This window comes from Gavia stellata, unplaced genomic scaffold (genome assembly GCF_030936135.1).
Source record: "Gavia stellata isolate bGavSte3 unplaced genomic scaffold, bGavSte3.hap2 HAP2_SCAFFOLD_1158, whole genome shotgun sequence".
Taxonomy (NCBI): domain Eukaryota; kingdom Metazoa; phylum Chordata; class Aves; order Gaviiformes; family Gaviidae; genus Gavia; species Gavia stellata.
This window is the reverse complement of record NW_026776985.1, coordinates 11,226-30,158: the sequence shown is the minus strand read 5'-3', so window position 1 is coordinate 30,158 and position 18,933 is coordinate 11,226. Positions and strand designations below refer to the sequence as shown.

General features: G+C 66.9%; 1 protein-coding gene across 3 annotated transcripts; it reads left to right on the top strand.

The window, feature by feature from the left end:
* The first annotated feature begins 1,938 nt into the window (after nt 1-1,938).
* ELAPOR1 (endosome-lysosome associated apoptosis and autophagy regulator 1) lies at nt 1,939-17,813 on the top strand. 3 transcript variants are annotated; one of them, XM_059835058.1, is made up of 22 exons: nt 1,939-2,116; nt 4,616-4,736; nt 5,304-5,496; nt 6,390-6,537; nt 6,630-6,710; nt 6,955-7,060; nt 7,139-7,288; nt 7,556-7,644; nt 7,735-7,912; nt 8,995-9,123; nt 9,210-9,300; nt 9,403-9,508; nt 9,607-9,744; nt 9,835-10,089; nt 11,526-11,699; nt 15,207-15,387; nt 16,420-16,516; nt 16,604-16,705; nt 16,937-17,063; nt 17,142-17,320; nt 17,409-17,574; nt 17,745-17,813. In XM_059835058.1, exons 1-22 carry the CDS (start codon nt 2,012-2,014, stop codon nt 17,811-17,813), a joined length of 2,985 nt encoding a protein of 994 aa, XP_059691041.1. In that variant the 5' UTR covers nt 1,939-2,011. The 3 variants fall into 3 exon arrangements, with proteins under 3 accessions (XP_059691041.1, XP_059691040.1, XP_059691042.1); XM_059835057.1 differs by lacking the exon at nt 17,745-17,813 and adding an exon at nt 17,667-17,726 and having other exon boundaries at nt 2,012-2,116; XM_059835059.1 differs by lacking the exons at nt 1,939-2,116; nt 7,139-7,288; nt 7,556-7,644 and having other exon boundaries at nt 4,622-4,736; nt 6,955-7,038.
* Nucleotides 17,814-18,933: the final 1,120 nt, after the last annotated feature.

Here is an 18,933-nt window from a genome sequence, read left to right as displayed (position 1 = left end):
GACAGCCGTGGTGGTGACGAGGGCGACGGCCTTGGTGGTGACATGGGGACAGCCATGGTGGTGACATTGGGACAGCTGTGGTGGTGATGAGGGGACAGCCATGGTGGTGACATGGGGACAGCCGTGGTGGCGGTGCCACAAGGAGAAGCAGCCACCGTTCTCCGGGCGGGAGTGGCCGCGCTGTGGGGACACTCCGGGGGGGGACAGTGGCTCAGGGGGGTCCCGTGGGACCTCCGTCTGCCGCGGTGACCCCGTGGGGCGCAGACACCTCCCGCGCCGCCGTGTCCCCAGCGTGTCCCTGTGCCACCGCGGCTGGAGCCGGGTCCCCCGGTCCCCCGGTCCCCCCCGCCCGGCACACGCAGCCATGTCGTGTGTCCCCCGGTCCCGGGGCACCGGCTCCGCGGGGGGGACCGGCCCCGGGGCGGGGGGGGGGACACGGGGTCGGGGGCTCAGGGGTGGCACCGCGCCGGGGGGCGCCCGGGGGGACACCCACCGGGGGGGCCGTGCCCCCCCCCCCGCTCTCCGGTGCCCCCCCCCGCTCTCCGGTGCCCCCCGGTGCGGGCGGTGCTGCTCGGGGGGGCCGTTCCCGGGGATGCATTCCCGGTGCCAATTCCCGGTGCCATTCCGTGGATGACGTTCGCGGGGGTGATTCCCGGTGCCGTTCCCAGAGGATGCCGTTCCCGGGGCTGATGCCCGGTGCCGTCCCCGGGGGTGATTCCCGGTGCTGTTCCCGGGGGATGACGTTCCCGGTGCCGTTCCCCCGGGGGTGATGGCCGGTGCCATTCCCGGGATGAAGTTCCCGGTGCCGTTCCCGGCAGTGATTCCCGGTGCCATTCCCGGGATGCCGCTCCCGGGGCCGATACCCGGGGCCATTCCCGGGATGATGTTCCCGGGGGTGCTGCCCGGTGTCGTTCCCGGGATGCCATTCCCGGGGCCGTTCCCGGGGCTGATGCCCGGGGCCGTTCCCGGGGCCGTTCCCGGAGGATGCCGTTCCCGGTGCCATTCCCGGGGCCGTTCCCGGGGCCGTTCCCGGGGCCGTTCCCGGAGGATGCCATTCCCGGTGCCATTCCCGGGGCCGTTCCCGGAGGATGCCGTTCCCGGTGCCATTCCCGGTGCCATTCCCGGGGCCGTTCCCGGGGGATGCCATTCCCGGTGCCATTCCCGGGGCCGTTCCCGGTGCCGTTCCCGGAGGATGCCGTTCCCGGGGGATGCCATTCCCGGTGCCATTCCCGGTGCCGTTCCCGGAGGATGCCGTTCCCGGAGGATGCCGTTCCCGGTGCCATTCCCGGTGCCGTTCCCGGAGGATGCCGTTCCCGGAGGATGCCGTTCCCGGTGCCATTCCCGGTGCCGTTCCCGGAGGATGCCGTTCCCGGGGGATGCCGTTCCCGGTGCCATTCCCGGGGCCATTCCCGGTGCCGTTCCCGGGGGATGCCGTTCCCGGTGCCATTCCCGGTGCCATTCCCGGTGCCATTCCCGGTGCCGTTCCCGGGGGATGCCGTTCCCGGGGGATGCCGTTCCCGGTGCCATTCCCGGTGCCATTCCCGGTGCCGTTCCCGGGGGATGCCGTTCCCGGGGGATGCCGTTCCCGGTGCCGTTCCCGGGGGATGCCGTTCCCGGTGCCATTCCCGGGGCCATTCCCGGTGCCGTTCCCGGGGGATGCCGTTCCCGGTGCCATTCCCGGGGCCATTCCCGGTGCCGTTCCCGGGGGATGCCGTTCCCGGTGCCATTCCCGGTGCCATTCCCGGTGCCGTTCCCGGTGCCATTCCCGGTGCCATTCCCGGTGCCGTTCCCGGGGGATGCCGTTCCCGGGGCCATTCCCGGTGCCATTCCCGGTGCCGTTCCCGGTGCCATTCCCGGTGCCATTCCCGGTGCCGTTCCCGGGGGATGCCGTTCCCGGGGTGCTGCCCGGGGCGGGGGCAGGTGGCTGCAGGTGCGCGCGCGGGGCCGGGCCGTTGGCGGGGGGCGGGGCCGGTGCCCGCACGGGGCCGAGCGCTGTCGCTGCCGTTGCGCCATGGCCGGTACCGGTACCGACTCCCGGTGGGTACTACTGACGTTATTCCTGGCAGCCTCCGGGCCACCGGGCCTCACCGGGGAGCGGCTGCACGTCTGCAAGGAGGTACCGGCACCGGAACCGGGGCGGGGGGGGGGAGAGAAACCGGGGGGGGGGGGGGGAGAAACCGGGGGGGGGGGGGGGGGAGAAACTGGTACACACCAACCCCCCCCCCCCCACCGCCGGTATATGACACCGATCCCCGTAGCACGGGGGGTGCGGAGGGGGGGCTGGTCCCTATGGGGGCCGGGGGGTCCCGGTGACACCGGGGATGGGGCTGGTCCCTATAGGGGGGGGGTCCCTATAGCGAGGGGGGACTGACCGGTCCCCGGGGGCCGGGGGGGGGGCGGAGCCCCCCCCCCGGCCCCCCGGGGACCGGTCAGTCCCCGGGGGCTTCCAGTCTCACCCGGAGGGGGGTCCCATGGGGTCCGTCACCTATAGGGAACGTATGGATTGGGCTGTGCTGCTGTAAGGGGGGGGCTACGTGGGGTCCCCTATAGGGATGGAGAGTATCGGGGTGGATAGAGGGTGATGGGGGGGTGTCACCTCGAGGCCACCCCTTTCCCCAACCAGAGTCACCCTAGGGCCACCTCCAGCCCCACGTCAGTGTCCCCAGGCTGGTCCCGTGTCCCAGTCGGTTGCTGATCCCGGGGATGTCCCCAAATCATCCCTGGGGGTGAGTGCTGCTGGGGTGGGGGACAACGAGGGGACACACACACATATGTCCCTGACAGCCATGTGCCATTCCCAGCCCGGCACATGGTGGCCTGGTGGCTGATGGGGACAAAGTGGCCGGCGAGAAGAAACCGGGGGGCTCTGGCGCTCGCCGCGACCCGGCCGCCTTGGGGACAGCGGTGCCGGGGCGAGACCCCCGCCACCTTCCAAATTTCCCTCCCTGGGCGGGGGGGACAGCGCTCGTCCCCCGTGGGGTCCTCGCCTGTCCCCCCCCCGCCCCGGCTGTCCCCAACCTGCGGCCGCTTTCATCTGGGCCAGTAATTTTTTTTTTTTTGTGCCGTGATCCAATTTATTCCGTGTCTCCGTGTTCCGCCGCCCGGAGCTGGGAACAATAGACGGCGGCTGGCGCCTGTCCCCGGGAGGGATCGCTCCCACGGAGGTTATGTCCCCTGTCCCTGTGTGTCCCCCCCTCCCCATTGGGGACAGACCCTCTCCCTCCCTTGGCCGGAGCAGGGTGGCGGTGGCACCTCGGGGTGTCCCCCCCCCGGCGCCACAGAGCCACCCCGGGGCTGAATTAGGTCGATTTATTTAGATTTTAATAAAAATTTGCAGCCTTTACGAAGGGGAGCGATTAACGTCGCTCATCCCAGGCGCTCAGCTCCGCGCTGGGGCGGGGGGAAAGCTTGGGAAGAGGGATAACCCACCTTCTTCCCAAGGGAATCCCTCGGGAGCAAGAGCAATGTCGGGAGCTCGGGGCTGCTGAGAGCCGGGGTGACCCCCGTGGGTACCCCCGTCCTGGCCGTGGTGGTGGGCACCCTCCGCTGCGCCCCCGTCCCGGGGCCGTGGGGGCCTTCGCACCCCTCCGTCCCCCTCTCCCCCCTCCACAGCCGCCGTTTCCAGCCGACGGGAAACATCAAAGCGTTGTTTTCTCGCCAACCTGCCACGCTCCGGCGTCTGCCGGCAGCACGAGGCCGCGGCACCCAGCTCTGAAACCCCAGGGATGCGGCAGCGGAGGGGTCGGGGGGGGCTGCGGTGTCGCTCCCTCACCACCCCTCTGGTACCCCCACCACGCCGGCATCAACCGCGGAGCAGCCGGACCCGGCCTTCGCCCTGCCCGGGAGATTAACCGCGCCGGCTGAGCTTCGCCTGCTCCCGGCCTCGCCTGCTCGCCGGCCTTGAGCCAGTCCTGGCTTGGAGGCAGCCGGCGGCACGGGGGGGTCACGGTGCCCCGCTCTCCCCAGCCCTTCTTTATTCCCGGCTTGCTCCCCGCTCCGGCGTTCAGCCGGCGGCACCGCCGAGGGGTGCCCGCAGCAGGGTGGGTGTCCTGGGGCTGGCGGCTCCCCAGCAGGACGGTGCATCCGGGTTGCGCCGAGGAGCCTGTTTAATGAGCAACGCGTGCCGCCGCGCTCGGGCCACGCCAAGGCACACGGTGCCGTGCCGGGGACGGTGCCATCTGCTCGCCGGCACTCGGGGGATACCGGGGTTTCAGTCCCCACCCCGGGGAGGGGGCGGCAGTGCCGGGTGCCTACGCTGCGCCGGGGCTCTCTCGTCCCATGGGGTGGTCAGGAAGGTCCCGGGCACGTGGCCATGGCCTGGGTGACCCCACAGCCCTCCCGGGGGTTTGGCATCCCGGGGCGGGGGGTGCCCTGGAGGGGGGGGCACCACCCTGAGCACCCCCCTGCCCCCAGCACCCCCCCACCCTGAGCACCCCGACACCCCAAGCACCCTCTCCCACCGCACCGGCCGGCCCTGGGCTGGAGCCGAGCACCCCGGCTAAGCCGGCCGAGCCGGGGCACCGGGGACGCAGCACCGGGGGGGGCAGCCCCTCGTGGCGGGGTGCACTGGGGGGGTCTGGGGGCCACAGCTCTCCCTCTGTGTTTTCTCTTCCAGTCCGAGTACCACTACGAGTACACGGCGTGCGACAGCACGGGTTCGCGGTGGAGGGTGGCCGTGCCGCACACGCCAGGACTCTGCACCGGCTTACCGGACCCCGTCAAGGGCACCGAGTGCTGTAAGGTTGGGGGGGGACAGGGTGCGGGTGGGGGGGTCCTGGGGCGTGGGAAGGGCAGGGAAACGAGGGCGAGGGGGGGGGAGCGGTGAGACGCCGTGCGGCTTTTCATCAGCTCCGTCGCAGCGCGATGCCTTCAAAGGCGGCGACGGGACCTGTCTGCGCGGCAGCAATAAGCTCTCGTTAGCGCTGGCAGCTCGTCACGGGGAAGGCCGGGATGCAACGAGGGGGATGGAAATCCCCCCCCCTCCACAAGCCTTGGCGGGGGCCACGGCTCCGCAGCACGCTTTGGCACAGGGTCGCATCCTGCCTGGTGCTGGCAGAGCTGGCGGTCGGGGCGGGAAGTGCCGCGGAGTTGCCAAAAGTCATAAATCGGGGGGCGGGGGGGGGTTGCCTTGCTGCCGTGGGGCCACGCAGGGACGCTCGGGACGGGGGATCCCACCGCCAGCCGGGCACCTCCGCTAGCGGGGAGCGCTCCGAAAAGCGGAGGTGAGGATGATGAGGCCGAAGCAACGCTGGGGGGAACAGGGGGGGCGACCGCCCTGACCCCCCCTCGTTGCACGAGGGCAGCTTTCTCCTGCAAGGCGGGCGAGTTCCTGGACATGAAGGCGCAGGCGTGCCAACCCTGCGCGGAGGGCACCTACTCGCTGGGCACCGGCGTCCGCTTCGACGAGTGGGATGAGGTGCCCCACGGCTTCGCCAACGTCGCCACCAACCTGGAGGTCGACGACGGCTTCGGTGACGCGGTGGAGAACTGCACCGCGTGAGTCGTCACGCCGCCACCGGCACGGCTTCTCCCCGTTAACGGGAAGCGGGGCCGGGGGGGCTGGAGCCCGGCTGTTCCTCCCCGGGAGGGTGCTCAGGGGCTCGGCCACCCCGGCACAGCGGGATGGGCACGGTGCAGCTGCGAGCCGGATGGGTGCCGCGACACCTCTATGCGTAAAGAGCGCCTCGTTTCCCCGACACCCTGTCCCCCACGCTCCCTCCGTCACCCTCCCCTGGGAGGCGATGCTGGCAGGGTGCTGCGGGGGACACCCCGGCAGCATCACCCCCACCCGCGGTGGCAGGACACCCCACGGGACACCCACAGCAGCCCTCCTCAGAGAGGGAGCACCCATAGGAGTCCCCGCACCTTTGCGCCATGAGCCAACGCCTTTATTTTCCACCATGGCCCTTTGATCAGTGCCGGCAGCCGCCGAGCCCTCCCGCCAGCCGGTTGCACCGGCAGCCACCGAGCCCTGCCGCCAGCCGGTTGCACCGGCAGCTGCCCCGCGCCGCAGCATTTATGCAACTTGCAAATGTAACCTACTTCCAGCAGCTCTTCAATTATTCAGCCGCCGTCCCCCCGGCGCAGCTCCGGCGCGGCAGGATCCCCCTCTCCTCCTCCTCGCAGCCCACCCACCTCTCGGGGACGGGCTGGGGGGACAAGGACCCCCAGGGATAAGGGTCCGGCACAGTGACGTGTCCCCCAGGCTGTCCCCAGCGCCCAGCTCTCCATCCTCGGTCCCCGGTGTCCCCCGCGCTGTCCCCAAGCCCCCGTGTCCAATGCCTCTTCCCTTCTCCACCACCCACCTGGGGACTGTCACAGCCGTCCCCGCCGTCCCCATCCCGGCTGCCGCGGGGTGACGGAGCCCACGGTCTGTGCCACCGCCCCAGGTCGACGTGGGTGCCGCTGGGGGACTACGTGGCCTCCAACACGGACGAGTGCACGGCCACCCTCATGTACGCCGTCAACCTCAAGCAGTCGGGCACCGTCTCCTTCGAGTACATCTACCCCGACAGCAGCATCGTCTTCGAGTTCTTTGTAGGTGCCGGGGGCCGCAGGGCGCAGAGCTGGAGGGTGGGGGGGCCTTTGGGGACAGGGGGGGGGTCTCCGTCCTCACGTCGGCTCCGCAGGTGCAGAACGACCAGTGCCAGCCCACGGTGGAGGAGTCGCGCTGGATGCGGACGACGGAGAAGGGCTGGGAGTTTCACAGCGTGAGTGGGGTGGGGGCGGGAGGTGACATGGAGGGGGGGTCCCTCCGCAGCCCCCCGGGGTCCCTTGTGTGTCCCCCGCCGGGGAGAGGGTGCTCCATGAGGATGCAGAAGGGATGGCGGGTGGTGGCAGATGGGGGTTAGTGCCTCAACCCCCCACCCATGGGTGCCAACCCCCTCCCCAGCAGTGGGGCCGCTCGACCCCGCTCCCCCCGACCCCCCCAGCACCCCCCCACCCCTTTTCCAGGTGGAGCTGAGCCGCGGCAACAACGTGCTGTACTGGCGGACCACGGCTTTCTCCGTCTGGTCCAAGGTCCCCAAACCGGTGCTGGTGAGGAACATCGGCATCACAGGTAGGTGGGTGCTGGGGTGGGGGTCCCACCGCCCCCCCCCCAAAGGTTCCAGCACCCTGAGCACCCTCCCGCTGCCAGGGGTGGCTTATACCTCCGAGTGCTTCCCCTGCAAACCCGGCACCTACGCTCCCGCCGCCGGCTCCTCCGCCTGCCAGCTCTGCCCAGCCGACACCTTCTCCAGCAAAGGAGCCACCGCCTGCCAGCCCTGCGAGCCCGCCACCTACGCCGGTGAGAGGTGGCAGCCAGGTCCCCTCCCCTGTCCCCTCACCCAGAGGTGGCAGCCGGATCCCCTTGTCCCCCCACCCTCTGCCCTATGGGGATACCCCTGTGGGGAAGGGAGAGGTGATGTGAGGGGCAGGGAGGACCTGCTGTCCCTTGGTGGGGTTGGGGACACGGGTGTCCCACTGGTGCCGTGGTGGCGGGGCATCCTGTGGGGACAGCGGTGAGGTGCCATCGCCGGGCTGGCTCAACCACCCTCTCCTTCGCCCTTGGCAGAGCCCGGTTCGGCGTCCTGCAAACCGCGGCCGCCCTGCACCGACAAGGATTACTTCTACACCCACACCGCCTGCGACGCCCGCGGGGAGGTACGGCCCAGGGGGGGGATATCGGGGGGCTGGCACCCGCTGTCCCCGTGTCCCCCCCCCCAGCTCAGCCCCCTGCTCCCGCCCGGGCAGACCCAGCTGATGTTCAAGTGGGCAGAGCCCAAAATCTGCAGCGAGGAGCTTCCGCAGGCGGCCGGGCTGCCCCCGTCCGGGGTGAAAACCAAGTGCCCCCCCTGCAACCCCGGCTTCGCCAAAAGCAACGGCAGCGCCTGCCAGCCCTGTCCCTACGGCTCCTACTCCAACGGCTCGGGTAAGGATGTCACCATCATCGTCCCCAAGGGGTGACGGGGCACCTGAAGGTGGCAGAGGGAGGTGGGTGCCACCCCGGTGCAGGGCTGTCCCCTCCTGTCCCTATGGCTCTAGATGTCCCCATCGTTGTCCCCAAGGGGTGACGGGGCACCCAGAGCTGGCAGGGGGAGGTGGGTGCCACCCCAGTGCAGGGCTGTCCCCTCCTGTCCCTACAACTCCACTAAGGACATCCCCATCGTTGTCCCCAAGGGGTGACGGGGCACCCGGAGCTGGCAGGGGAAGTGGGTGCCACCCCGGTGCAGGGTTGTCCCCTCCTGTCCCTATGGCTCCGGACGTCCCCATCATTGTCCCCAAGGGGTGACGGGGCACCCAGAGCTGGCAGGGGAAGTGGGTGCCACCCCGGTGCAGGGCTGTCCCCTCCTGTCCCTACGGCTCTGGTAAGGGCATCCCCATCATTGTCCCTAAGGGGTGACGGGGCACCTGGAGGTGGCAGAGGGAGGTGGGTGCCACCCCAGTGCAGGGTTGTCCCCTCCTGTCCCTATGGCTCCGGTAAGGACGTCCCCATCATTGTCCCCAAGGGGTGACGGGGCACCCAGAGCTGGCAGGGGAAGTGGGTGCCACCCCGGTGCAGGGCTGTCCCCTCCTGTCCCTACAACTCCACTAAGGACATCCCCATCATTGTCCCCAAGGGGTGACGGGGCACCTGGAGGTGGCAGAGGGAGGTGGGTGCCACCCCGGTGCAGGGCTGTCCCCTCCTGTCCCTACGGCTCCAGACATCCCCATCATTGTCCCCAAGGGGTGACGGAGCACCCAGAGCTGGCAGGGGAAGTGGGTGCCACCCTGGTGCAGGGCTGTCCCCTCCTGTCCCTATGGCTCCGGACGTCCCCATCATTGTCCCCAAGGGGTGACGGGGCACCCAGAGCTGGCAGGGGAAGTGGGTGCCACCCTGGTGCAGGGCTGTCCCCTCCTGTCCCTATGGCTCCGGACCTCCCCATCATTGTCCCCAAGGGGTGACGGGGCACCCGGAGCTGGCAGGGGAGGTGGGTGCCACCCCGGTGCAGGGCTGTCCCCTCCTGTCCCCAGGCTGCCTCAGCTGCCCGGCGGGCACCGAGCCGGCGCTGGGGTTGGAGTACAAGTGGTGGAATGTGTTGCCCCCCAACATGGAGACCACCGTCCTCAGCGGCATCAACTTCGAGTACAAGGGGATGGCAGGTAGCGCCCGGCCACTGTCCCCTCGCCGTCCCCTCCCACGGGGACAGCCGGGGACCCCGCTGAGCCGTGTCACCGCGTCCTTGCAGGCTGGGAGGTGGCCGGGGACTACATCTACACGGCGGCGGGAGCCTCCGATAACGACTTCATGATCCTCACACTGGTGGTCCCCGGTTTCAGGTGAGGTGGGGACCAGCACTGGGGTGTCCCCAGGGAGGGAGGGGACATCGCCATGGGGCAGAGCCCCGCAGTGTCCTCACACTGTCCCCACGCCGTCCCCAGCCCCCCGAGCCCGGTGCTGGAGGACGCGGAGAGCAAGGAGGTGGCCAGGATCACCTTCGTCTTCGAGACGGTCTGCAGCGTCAGCTGCGAGCTCTACTTCATGGTGGTGAGTGGGGGGACGTGAGGGTGATTTGGGGGACACACACACACACACCGGGTTTTTTGGGGGGGTCCCACTGTCCCCGTGTCCCCGTGTCCCCGCAGGGCATCAACTCCCGCACCAACACGCCGGTGGAGACGTGGACGGGGCCCAAGGGGAAGCAGTCCTACACCTACGTCGTGGAGAAGAATGCCACCATGAGCTTCACATGGGCTTTCCAGCGCACCCCCTACCACGAGGCGGTGAGGGACGGGGGGGGTGACCCCCCCCGGGGGGGCTGCGGGTGCCAGGGGGTGCGGGTGGGCGATGGTGACGGGTGCTCTCGGTGCCAGGGCCGGCGGTACACCAGCGACGTGGCCAAGCTCTACTCCGTCAACGTCACCAACGTGCTGGGAGGGGTGGCGTCCTTCTGCCGGCGCTGCGCCCCCGAGCCGGCCGGATCCTGCGCCCCGTGTCCCCCCGGGAACGCCGTGGACCGTGGCTCGGGCGCCTGCCAGCCCTGTCCGCCCGGCACCTACCTGCGGGGTCACCCCTCCGACGGGACCCCCGCCTGCCACCCCTGTGGCCCCGGCACCCACAGCAACCAGGTGCCCGTCCCCGCGTGTTCCCCAGGGTGGGGGTCCGCGGGGTGATGTCCCCACGGGCAGTGCCAGTCCCCCCCCCCGGCCATCCCGAAGGGGTGATGCTGTGGGACCCAGAGGGGTGACACCGGCCAAGATTTCCCAGATGGGTGGCACCCGCCAGCTCCAGGAGGGTGACACCAGCCCCGCCACCACCGCTGACAGGGTGACACCGGCCCCCCTCCCCGCCATGAGTGGGTGACACCAGCCCCTCTGGTCATTCTGGGTGGGTGACACTGGGTGGGTGGGTGATGCCAGCCCCCCAGCTGTCCCCAGGGAGGTGACACCAGCCCCCCCGGCCATTCTGGGTGCGTGACAGGGTGGGTGACAGGGTGGGTGGCACCACCCCCCCCGGCTGCCCCTGATGGGTGATGCCAGCCCTCCGCTGTCCCCAAGGGGATGACCCCAGCTGTCCCCAGGGAGGTGACACCAGCCCCCCTGGCCATTTTGGGTGGGTGACACTGGGTGGGTGGGTGATGCCAGCCCCCCAGCTGTCCCCAGGGAGGTGACACCAGCCCCCCCGGCCATTCTGGGTGGGTGACAGGGTGGGTGACAGGGTGGGTGGCACCCCCCCCGGCTGCCCCTGACGGGTGATGCCAGCCCTCCTCGCCCTCCGCTGTCCCCAAGGGGATGTCCCCAGCTGTCCCCAGGGAGGTGACACCAGCCTACCTGGCCATTCTGGGTGGGTGACACTGGGTGATGGGTGATGCCAGCCCCCCAGCTGTCCCCAGGGAGGTGACACCAGCCCCCCCGGCCATTCTGGGTGGGTGACAGGGTGGGTGACAGGGTGGGTGGCACCCCCCCCGGCTGCCCCTGACGGGTGATGCCAGCCCTCCTCGCCCTCCGCTGTCCCCAAGGGGATGTCCCCAGCTGTCCCCAGGGAGGTGACACCAGCCTACCTGGCCATTCTGGGTGGGTGACACTGGGTGATGGGTGATGCCAGCCCCCCAGCTGTCCCCAGGGAGGTGACACCAGACCCCTCTGGCCATTCTGGGTGGGTGACAGGGTGGGTGACAGGGTGGGTGGCACCACCCCCCACCCCGGCTGCCCCTGATGGGTGATGCCAGCCCTCCACTGTCCCCAAGGGGATGTCCCCAGCTGTCCCCAGGGAGGTGACACCAGCCCCCCTGGTCATTCTGGGTGGGTGACAGGGTGGGTGACAGGATGGGTGACAGGGTGGGTGGCACCACCCCCCCCGGCTGCCCCTGATGGGTGATGCCAGCCCTCCGCTGTCCCCAAGGGGATGTCCCCAGCTGTCCCCAGGGAGGTGACACCAGCCTCCCTGGCCATTTTGGGTGGGTGACACTGGGTGGGTGGGTGATGCCAGCCCCCCAGCTGTCCCCAGGGAGGTGACACCAGCCCCCGCCATCCCTGACTGCCACCTCCTGTCCCCCCCCCCCCAGCTCCGCTCCCTCTGCTACAACAACTGCAGCTTCTCCCTGGCACTGCCGGGCCGCATCCTGCACTACGACTTCTCGGCGCTGGCCTCCGGCACGGCCTTCGCCAGCGGCCCCAGCTTCACCGCCAAGGGCCTCAAGTACTTCCACCACTTCAACATCAGCCTCTGCGGCAACCAGGTGAGGCCGGGGTGGCACGCAGCGCTGGCACGCAGCGCTGGCACCCATGGCACTGCCCGCTGGCACGGGGCCGGGGCTGGTGCCATCCCCTGGGAACAGGCAGGGAGGGGGTGCAGGTGGGGACGGGAGCGCGTGTGCGCACGCGTGCGTGGTGGAAGCGCACGCAGACGTGCGAAGGTGGAAACGCACGCTTGCAGTCGTGGAAATGCAGGCACGCGGTTGTGCAAACACGGGTGCGCAAGCGGCGGTCCAGCGGGACACGGGCGGGTGCGGGCAGTCGTGCAAACACGTGCAAATGTATGCGTGGAGTTGTGCGAACAGAGGTGTACATGCAGTCATACATGCACACGTGGAAAGCCATGCAAAGACACGTGCACACTCATGCACACGCACATGCACGCTTGCACAGCCATGCAAACACACATGAACACTTGCCGTCATGCAAACACACGTGAACACTTGCGCACTCATGCAAACACACGTGCATGCTTGCACACTCGTGCAAACACACATGCTCGCTTGCACGCTCATGCAAACGCACCTGCACGCTTGCACAGCCATGCAAACACACACGCACACTTGCAGTTGTGCAAACGCACGTGCATGCTTGCACGCTCGTGCAAACGTATACACACACTTGCAGTCACGCAAACGCATGTGGTTGTGCGGAGGTGTACACATGCACATAGTTGTGCAAGCACACGTGCACACATGCAAACACACGTGCACTCGTGCAAACACGTGCACACACGCACAGTCATGCAAATACACGTGCAACTACACAGTCACACAAACACTCATGAACAGTTGCACACTCGTGCAAACACACGTGCACACTTGTACACAGCCGTGCAAACACACGTGCACACTCATGCAAACGCACATGCATGCTTGCACGCTCGTGCAAACGCATACGCACACTTGCAGTCACGCAAACGCATGTGGTTGTGCGGAGGTGTACACATGCACATAGTCGTGCAAGCACATGTGCACACGTGCAAACACACATGCACTCGTGCAAACACGTGCACGCACGCACAGTCATGCAAACACACGTGCAACTACACACAGTCACACAAACACTCATGAACAGTTGCACACTCGTGCAAACACACATGCACACTTGTACACAGCCGTGCAAACACACGTGCACACTCATGCAAACGCACGTGCATGCTTGCACGCTCGTGCAAACACATAAGCACACTTGCAGTCACGCAAACGCATGTGGTTGTGCGGACGTGTACACGTGCACATAGTCATGCAAGCACACGTGCACACATGCAAACACGTGCACTCGTGCAAACACGTGCACACATGCACAGTCATGCAAACACACGTGCAACTACACAGTCACACAAACACTCACGCACAGTTGTGCACTTGTGCAGACACACACGCACACTTGCGCAGTCATGCAAACGCACATGCATGCTTGCACACTCGTGCAAACATATGCACACTTGCGGTCACGCAAACACGTGGTTGTGCAGACGTGTACACATGCACATAGTCGTGCAAGCACACATGCACACATGCAAACACACATATGCACTCGTGCAAACACGTGCACACATGCACAGTCATGCAAACACACGTGCAACTACACAGTCACACAAACACTCACGCACAGTTGTGCACTTGTGCAGACACACACGCACACTTGCGCAGTCATGCAAACGCACGTGCATGCTTGCACACTCGTGCAAACATATGCACACTTGCGGTCACGCAAACACGTGGTTGTGCAGACGTGTACACATGCACATAGTCGTGCAAGCACACATGCACACATGCAAACACACATATGCACTCGTGCAAACACGTGCACACACGCACAGTCATGCAAATACACGTGCAACTACACACAGTCACACAAACATGAACAGTTGCACACTCGTGCAAACACACGTGCACACTTGTACACAGCTGTGCAAACACACGTGCACACTCATGCAAACGCACATGCATGCTTGCACGCTCGTGCAAACGTATACACACACTTGCAGTCACGCAAACGCATGTGGTTGTGCGGACGTGTACACATGCACATAGTCGTGCAAGCACACGTGCACACATGCAAACACACGTGCACTCGTGCAAACACATGCACACATGCACAGTCATGCAAACACACGTGCAACTACACAGTCACACAAACACTCACGCACAGTTGCGCACTTGTGCAGACACACACGCACACTTGCACAGTCGTGCAAACACACGTGCACACTCATGCAAACGCACGTGCATGCTTGCACGCTCGTGCAAACGCATACGCACACTTGCAGTCACGCAAACGCATGTGGTTGTGCAGACGTGTACACGTGCACATAGTCGTGCAAGCACATGTGCACACATGCAAACACACATGCACTCGTGCAAACACGTGCACACACACACAGTCATGCAAATACACGTGCAACTACACAGTCACACAAACGCTCACACACAGTTGCGCACTTGTGCAGACACACACGCACACTTGCGCAGTCATGCAAACGCACGTGCATGCTTGCACACTCGTGCAAACATATGCACACTTGCGGTCACGCAAACACGTGGTTGTGCAGACGTGTACACATGCACATAGTCGTGCAAGCACACGTGCACACATGCAAACACACGTGCACTCGTGCAAACACGTGCACACACGCACAGTCATGCAAATACACGTGCAACTACACACAGTCACACAAACACTCATGAACAGTTGCACACTCGTGCAAACACACGTGCACACTTGTACACAGCCGTGCAAACACACGTGCACACTCATGCAAACGCACGTGCATGCTTGCACGCTCGTGCAAACGCATACGCACACTTGCAGTCACGCAAATGCATGTGGTTGTGCGGACGTGTACACATGCACATAGTCGTGCAAGCACACGTGCACACATGCAAACACACGTGCACTCGTGCAAACACATGCACACATGCACAGTCATGCAAACACACGTGCAACTACACAGTCACACAAACACTCACGCACAGTTGCGCACTTGTGCAGACACACACGCACACTTGCACAGTCGTGCAAACACACGTGCACACTTGTACACAGTCGTGCAAACACACGTGCACACTCATGCAAACGCACATGCATGCTTGCACGCTCGTGCAAACACATAAGCACACTTGCAGTCACGCAAACGCATGTGGTTGTGCGGACGTGTACACATGCACATAGTCGTGCAAGCACACGTGCACACATGCAAACACACGTGCACTCGTGCAAACACATGCACACATGCACAGTCATGCAAACACACGTGCAACTACACAGTCACACAAATGCACACCTGCGCACTCGTGCAGACACGCAAACACGCGCAAACGCTCGTGCCGACACGCGTGCCCACCTGCAGCCCTGCAAACACATGCACGCGGTCACGCACCCGCAGGCGCAGACGCAAACGTGCACCGCCGCGTGCAGACACGCACGCGCGCGGGCACGCGTGTGCCATCGCCGCCCGGCGTCACCCTCCTCTTCCTCGCCGCCAGGGCAGGAAGATGGCCTCTTGCACGGACAACGTGACGGACGCCCGGCTGCCGGCGGGCGAGGGGGACCCTGCCCGGGTGGTGACATCCTACGTCTGCCAGTCCATCCTGGTGCCCCCCGATGTCATGGGCTACAAGACGGCCGTGTCCTCGCAGCCCGTCAGCCTGGCCGACCGCGTCGTGGGTGAGCCGGGGTCTCGGGGTGCTCCGGCGTCCCCCCTTCTCCCCCCCAACCCGGAGAAAATCCCCGGGGTTTGAGCTTCGTCCTCCCCGTCCCCTCCTGTGGGACCCCGGTGCTGCTGGGACCCCCCAGTGCTGCTGGGATGCCCAGGTGCCACTGGGACACTCCGGTGCCATTGGGACACCCCAGTTCCACTGGGACACTCCGGTGCCGTTGGGACACTCCGGTGCCACTGGGACACTCCCGTGCCACTGGGACACCCCGGTGCCGTTGGGACACCCCAGTTCCACTGGGATACCCCAGTTCCACTGGGACACTCTGGTGCCGTTGGGACACTCTGGTGCCACTGGGACACCCCAGTTCCACTGGGACACTCCGGTGCCATTGGGACACCCCAGTTCCACTGGGACACTCCAGTGCCATTGGGAGACCCTGGTGCCGCTGGGACGCCCCAGTGCCGTTGGGACACCCCAGTTCCACTGGGACACTCCAGTTCCACTGGGACGCCCCAGTGCCGTTGGGACACCCAGTTCCACTGGGACACCCCGGTGCCGTTGGGACACCCCAGTTCCACTGGGACACCCCGGTGCCATTGGGAGACCCTGGTGACACTGGGACACTCCGGTGCCATTGGGAGACCCTGGTGCCGCTGGGATGCCCCGGTGCCACTGGGAGACTCCGGTGCCGCTGGGACACCCCGGTGCCGTTGGGACACCCCAGTTCCACTGGGACACCCCGGTGCCGTTGGGACACCCTGGTGCCACTGGGACACCCCAGTTCCACTGGGACACTCCAGTGCCACTGGGACACTCCGGTGCCGTTGGGACACCCCAGTTCCACTGGGACACTCCGGTGCCATTGGGAGACCCTGGTGACACTGGGACGCCCCAGTGCCGTTGGGACACCCCAGTTCCACTGGGACACTCCGGTGCCATTGGGACGCCCCAGTTCCACTGGGACACTCTGGTGCCACTGGGACACCCCGGTGCCATTGGGACACCCCAGTTCCACTGGGACACCCCACTTTCTCCGCAGGTGTCACCGCCGGCTCCTCGCTTGACGGCATCACCTCGCCCCCCGAACACTTCCCCCCCGGCCACCCCGACCTCCCCGACATCGTCTTCTTCTACAGGTGAGGGTGGGTGGCCCCGGGGGACCCCACAACCGACACGGGGACCCCGCTGTCCCCCCACTGAGCCCCCCGTGTCCCCCACGGCAGGTCCAACGACGTGACGCAGCCCTGCAGCGGGGGCCGGGCCACCGCCATCCGCCTGCGCTGCGACCCGCTGCGCCCGGGCGCTGGCACCCTGGCCGTGCCCAGGTAGGTGGGGACAGTGCTGGGGACCGGGGTGGCTTTGGGGACGGGGGGACAGGGGCAGCACCCTCAAACCCCCGCCCAGGGTGGCACCCCCATCTCCTGCCCACCCCAACCTGGGTTGCATCCCTTGGGTGCTTCGTTTTGGGGACCCCGCCGTCCCTGCGCCCCGTGTCACCCACCCCGTGTTGTCACCGCCGGCTGAGCCCCCCCTTTTTCTTCTCCCCCCCCCCCCAGCAAATGCCCCGAGGGGACCTGCGACGGCTGCACCTTCCACTTTCTCTGGGTGACGGGCGAAGGTTGTCCCCGCTGCTCCGCCAACCACTATCGCCCCATCGTTGGCGCCTGCCTCGGTGGCATCCAGGTACATGACACCAGACGGGACGCCACGGGGATGGGCTGGGGGTCACCCACCCCACTGAGCCCCCCATGTCCCCCCCAGAGAACCACCTACGTCTGGCGGGAGCCCCGGCTGTGCCGCGGCGGGCAGAGTTTGCCGGCGCAGAAGGTGAGGGGCTGCAGGAGCGTAGATTTTTGGCTGAAGGTGGGGATCTCCGCCGGTACCTGTGCCGCCGTCTTGCTCGCCGCCCTCGCCGCCTATTTCTGGAAGAAGAACCAAAAGTGAGCGGTGCCACCAGGATTTTGGGGGGACGGTTATCGCTATGGGGGGGACTGATGGCACCGCTCGCTGTCCCCTCTCTGTCCCCAGGCTGGAGTATAAATACTCCAAGCTGGTGATGAACGCGGCGGCCAAGGAGAGCGAGCTGCCGGCGCCGGATAGTTGTGCCATCATGGAGGGGGAGGACGCCGAGGATGACCTGGTCTTTACCAGCAAGAAATCGCTTTTTGGCAAAATTAAGTCCCTCACGTCCAAGGTAAGGGCGGGGGGCGGAGGGGGGCACAACCCCAGAGCAGACACCGGAGAAGCCACAGCGGCGGTGTGGTTTGCGGCTACTCCGTGCCTCAGTTTCCCCCCACCTCACCCAGTGAGGGGAACGGGGGTGACGCGGAGTGGGGGGCTCGCTGACGCCGGGGCTTGCCGCAGAGGACGCCGGACGGTTTCGACTCTGTCCCACTGAAGACGTCGTCCGGCAGCACCGCCATGGAGCTGTGACGGGGCGGGGGGGGGCCACCCGCGCCCACCCCCACCCCCCCAACGTGGCCTTAGGGACCCGCTTCGGACCGGAGCATCGTTACGGCTTTTGTACGTGTGTCCCCCCCCCCCGCCCCGTGTCCCCCCCTCAAAGCCAAGCGCCGAAAAATGCCAAATACAGGTGTGGGGTTTGTACAACGGCTCCGTGTGTCCCCCCCCTGCGCCCCCCCTGTGCCCCCCAACTGGGCACCGGGACACCGGCACGCGTGGGGGGTGCGGTGGGTGTGAGCGTGGGCACCCAAAACGGGGGGGGGGGGTGTGTGTCTGTGCGCACAGGCATAGCACACGCGTGTACAGGCGTAGCACACGCGTGTACAGGTATAGCACACACGTGTACAGGCGTGTGCGGGTGTGGGTGCGCGGGGCGGGGTTGCACACGGGGTGTGCGGCGTCGGGATGCGTGTGCGCAGGGGGGTGTTCACGCGCTCCGGGGAGCACGCGTGTGGAGGGGGGTGGGCGTGCGCACACGCGTGTGCGAGGTCCGGCCGTGGCGCGGGTGCCTCCTGCGCTGCTGTCGCAGCTCGGGGTGCCGAAGGGAGTGGCCGGGGGACTGTGGCCGTGCTGTGCCAGGCGATGCCGAGCCGTGCCGGACCATGCCATGCCGTGCCAGGTCAGGTCATGCTATGCCAGGTGATGCCGTGCCGTGCCATGCCAGCCAATGCTGTGCCAAGCGGTGCTGGGCCACGCCAGGCCATGCTGCGCCATGCCAGGTGATGCTGTGCCGTGCCAGGCGATGCTGTGCCGTGCCAGGTGATGCCGTGCCAGGCCAGGCCAAGCCATGCCGTGCCAGGCCAGGCCATACTAGGCACCATGCCGTGCCATGCCAGGCAATGCCGTGCCAGGTGATGCTGTGCCGTGCCATGCCAGGCCAGGGTGAGACATGCCATGCCAGGCCATGCCAGGTGGTGCCGTGCCAGGCAATGCTGTGCCATGCCATGCCAGGCGATGCCTTGCCAGGCCAGGCTGAGCCATGCTGTGCCAGGCCAGGCCATGTCAGGCTGTGCCATGCTGTGCCATGCCAGGCGATGCCGTGCCGTGCCATGCCATGCCAGGCGATGCTGTGCTGTGCCATGCCATGCCA

Excerpts from the sequence above, each read along its gene's own strand:
- ELAPOR1 (XM_059835058.1), top strand. The coding sequence starts at position 2,012 with ATGGCCGGTACCGGTACCGACTCCCGGTGGGTACTACTGACGTTATTC. Across the intron at positions 7,289-7,555 it reads CGAGCCCGCCACCTACGCCG|AGCCCGGTTCGGCGTCCTGC; the intron begins GTGAGAGGTGGC and ends CGCCCTTGGCAG. Across the intron at positions 10,090-11,525 it reads CCGGCACCCACAGCAACCAG|CTCCGCTCCCTCTGCTACAA; the intron begins GTGCCCGTCCCC and ends CCCCCCCCCCAG.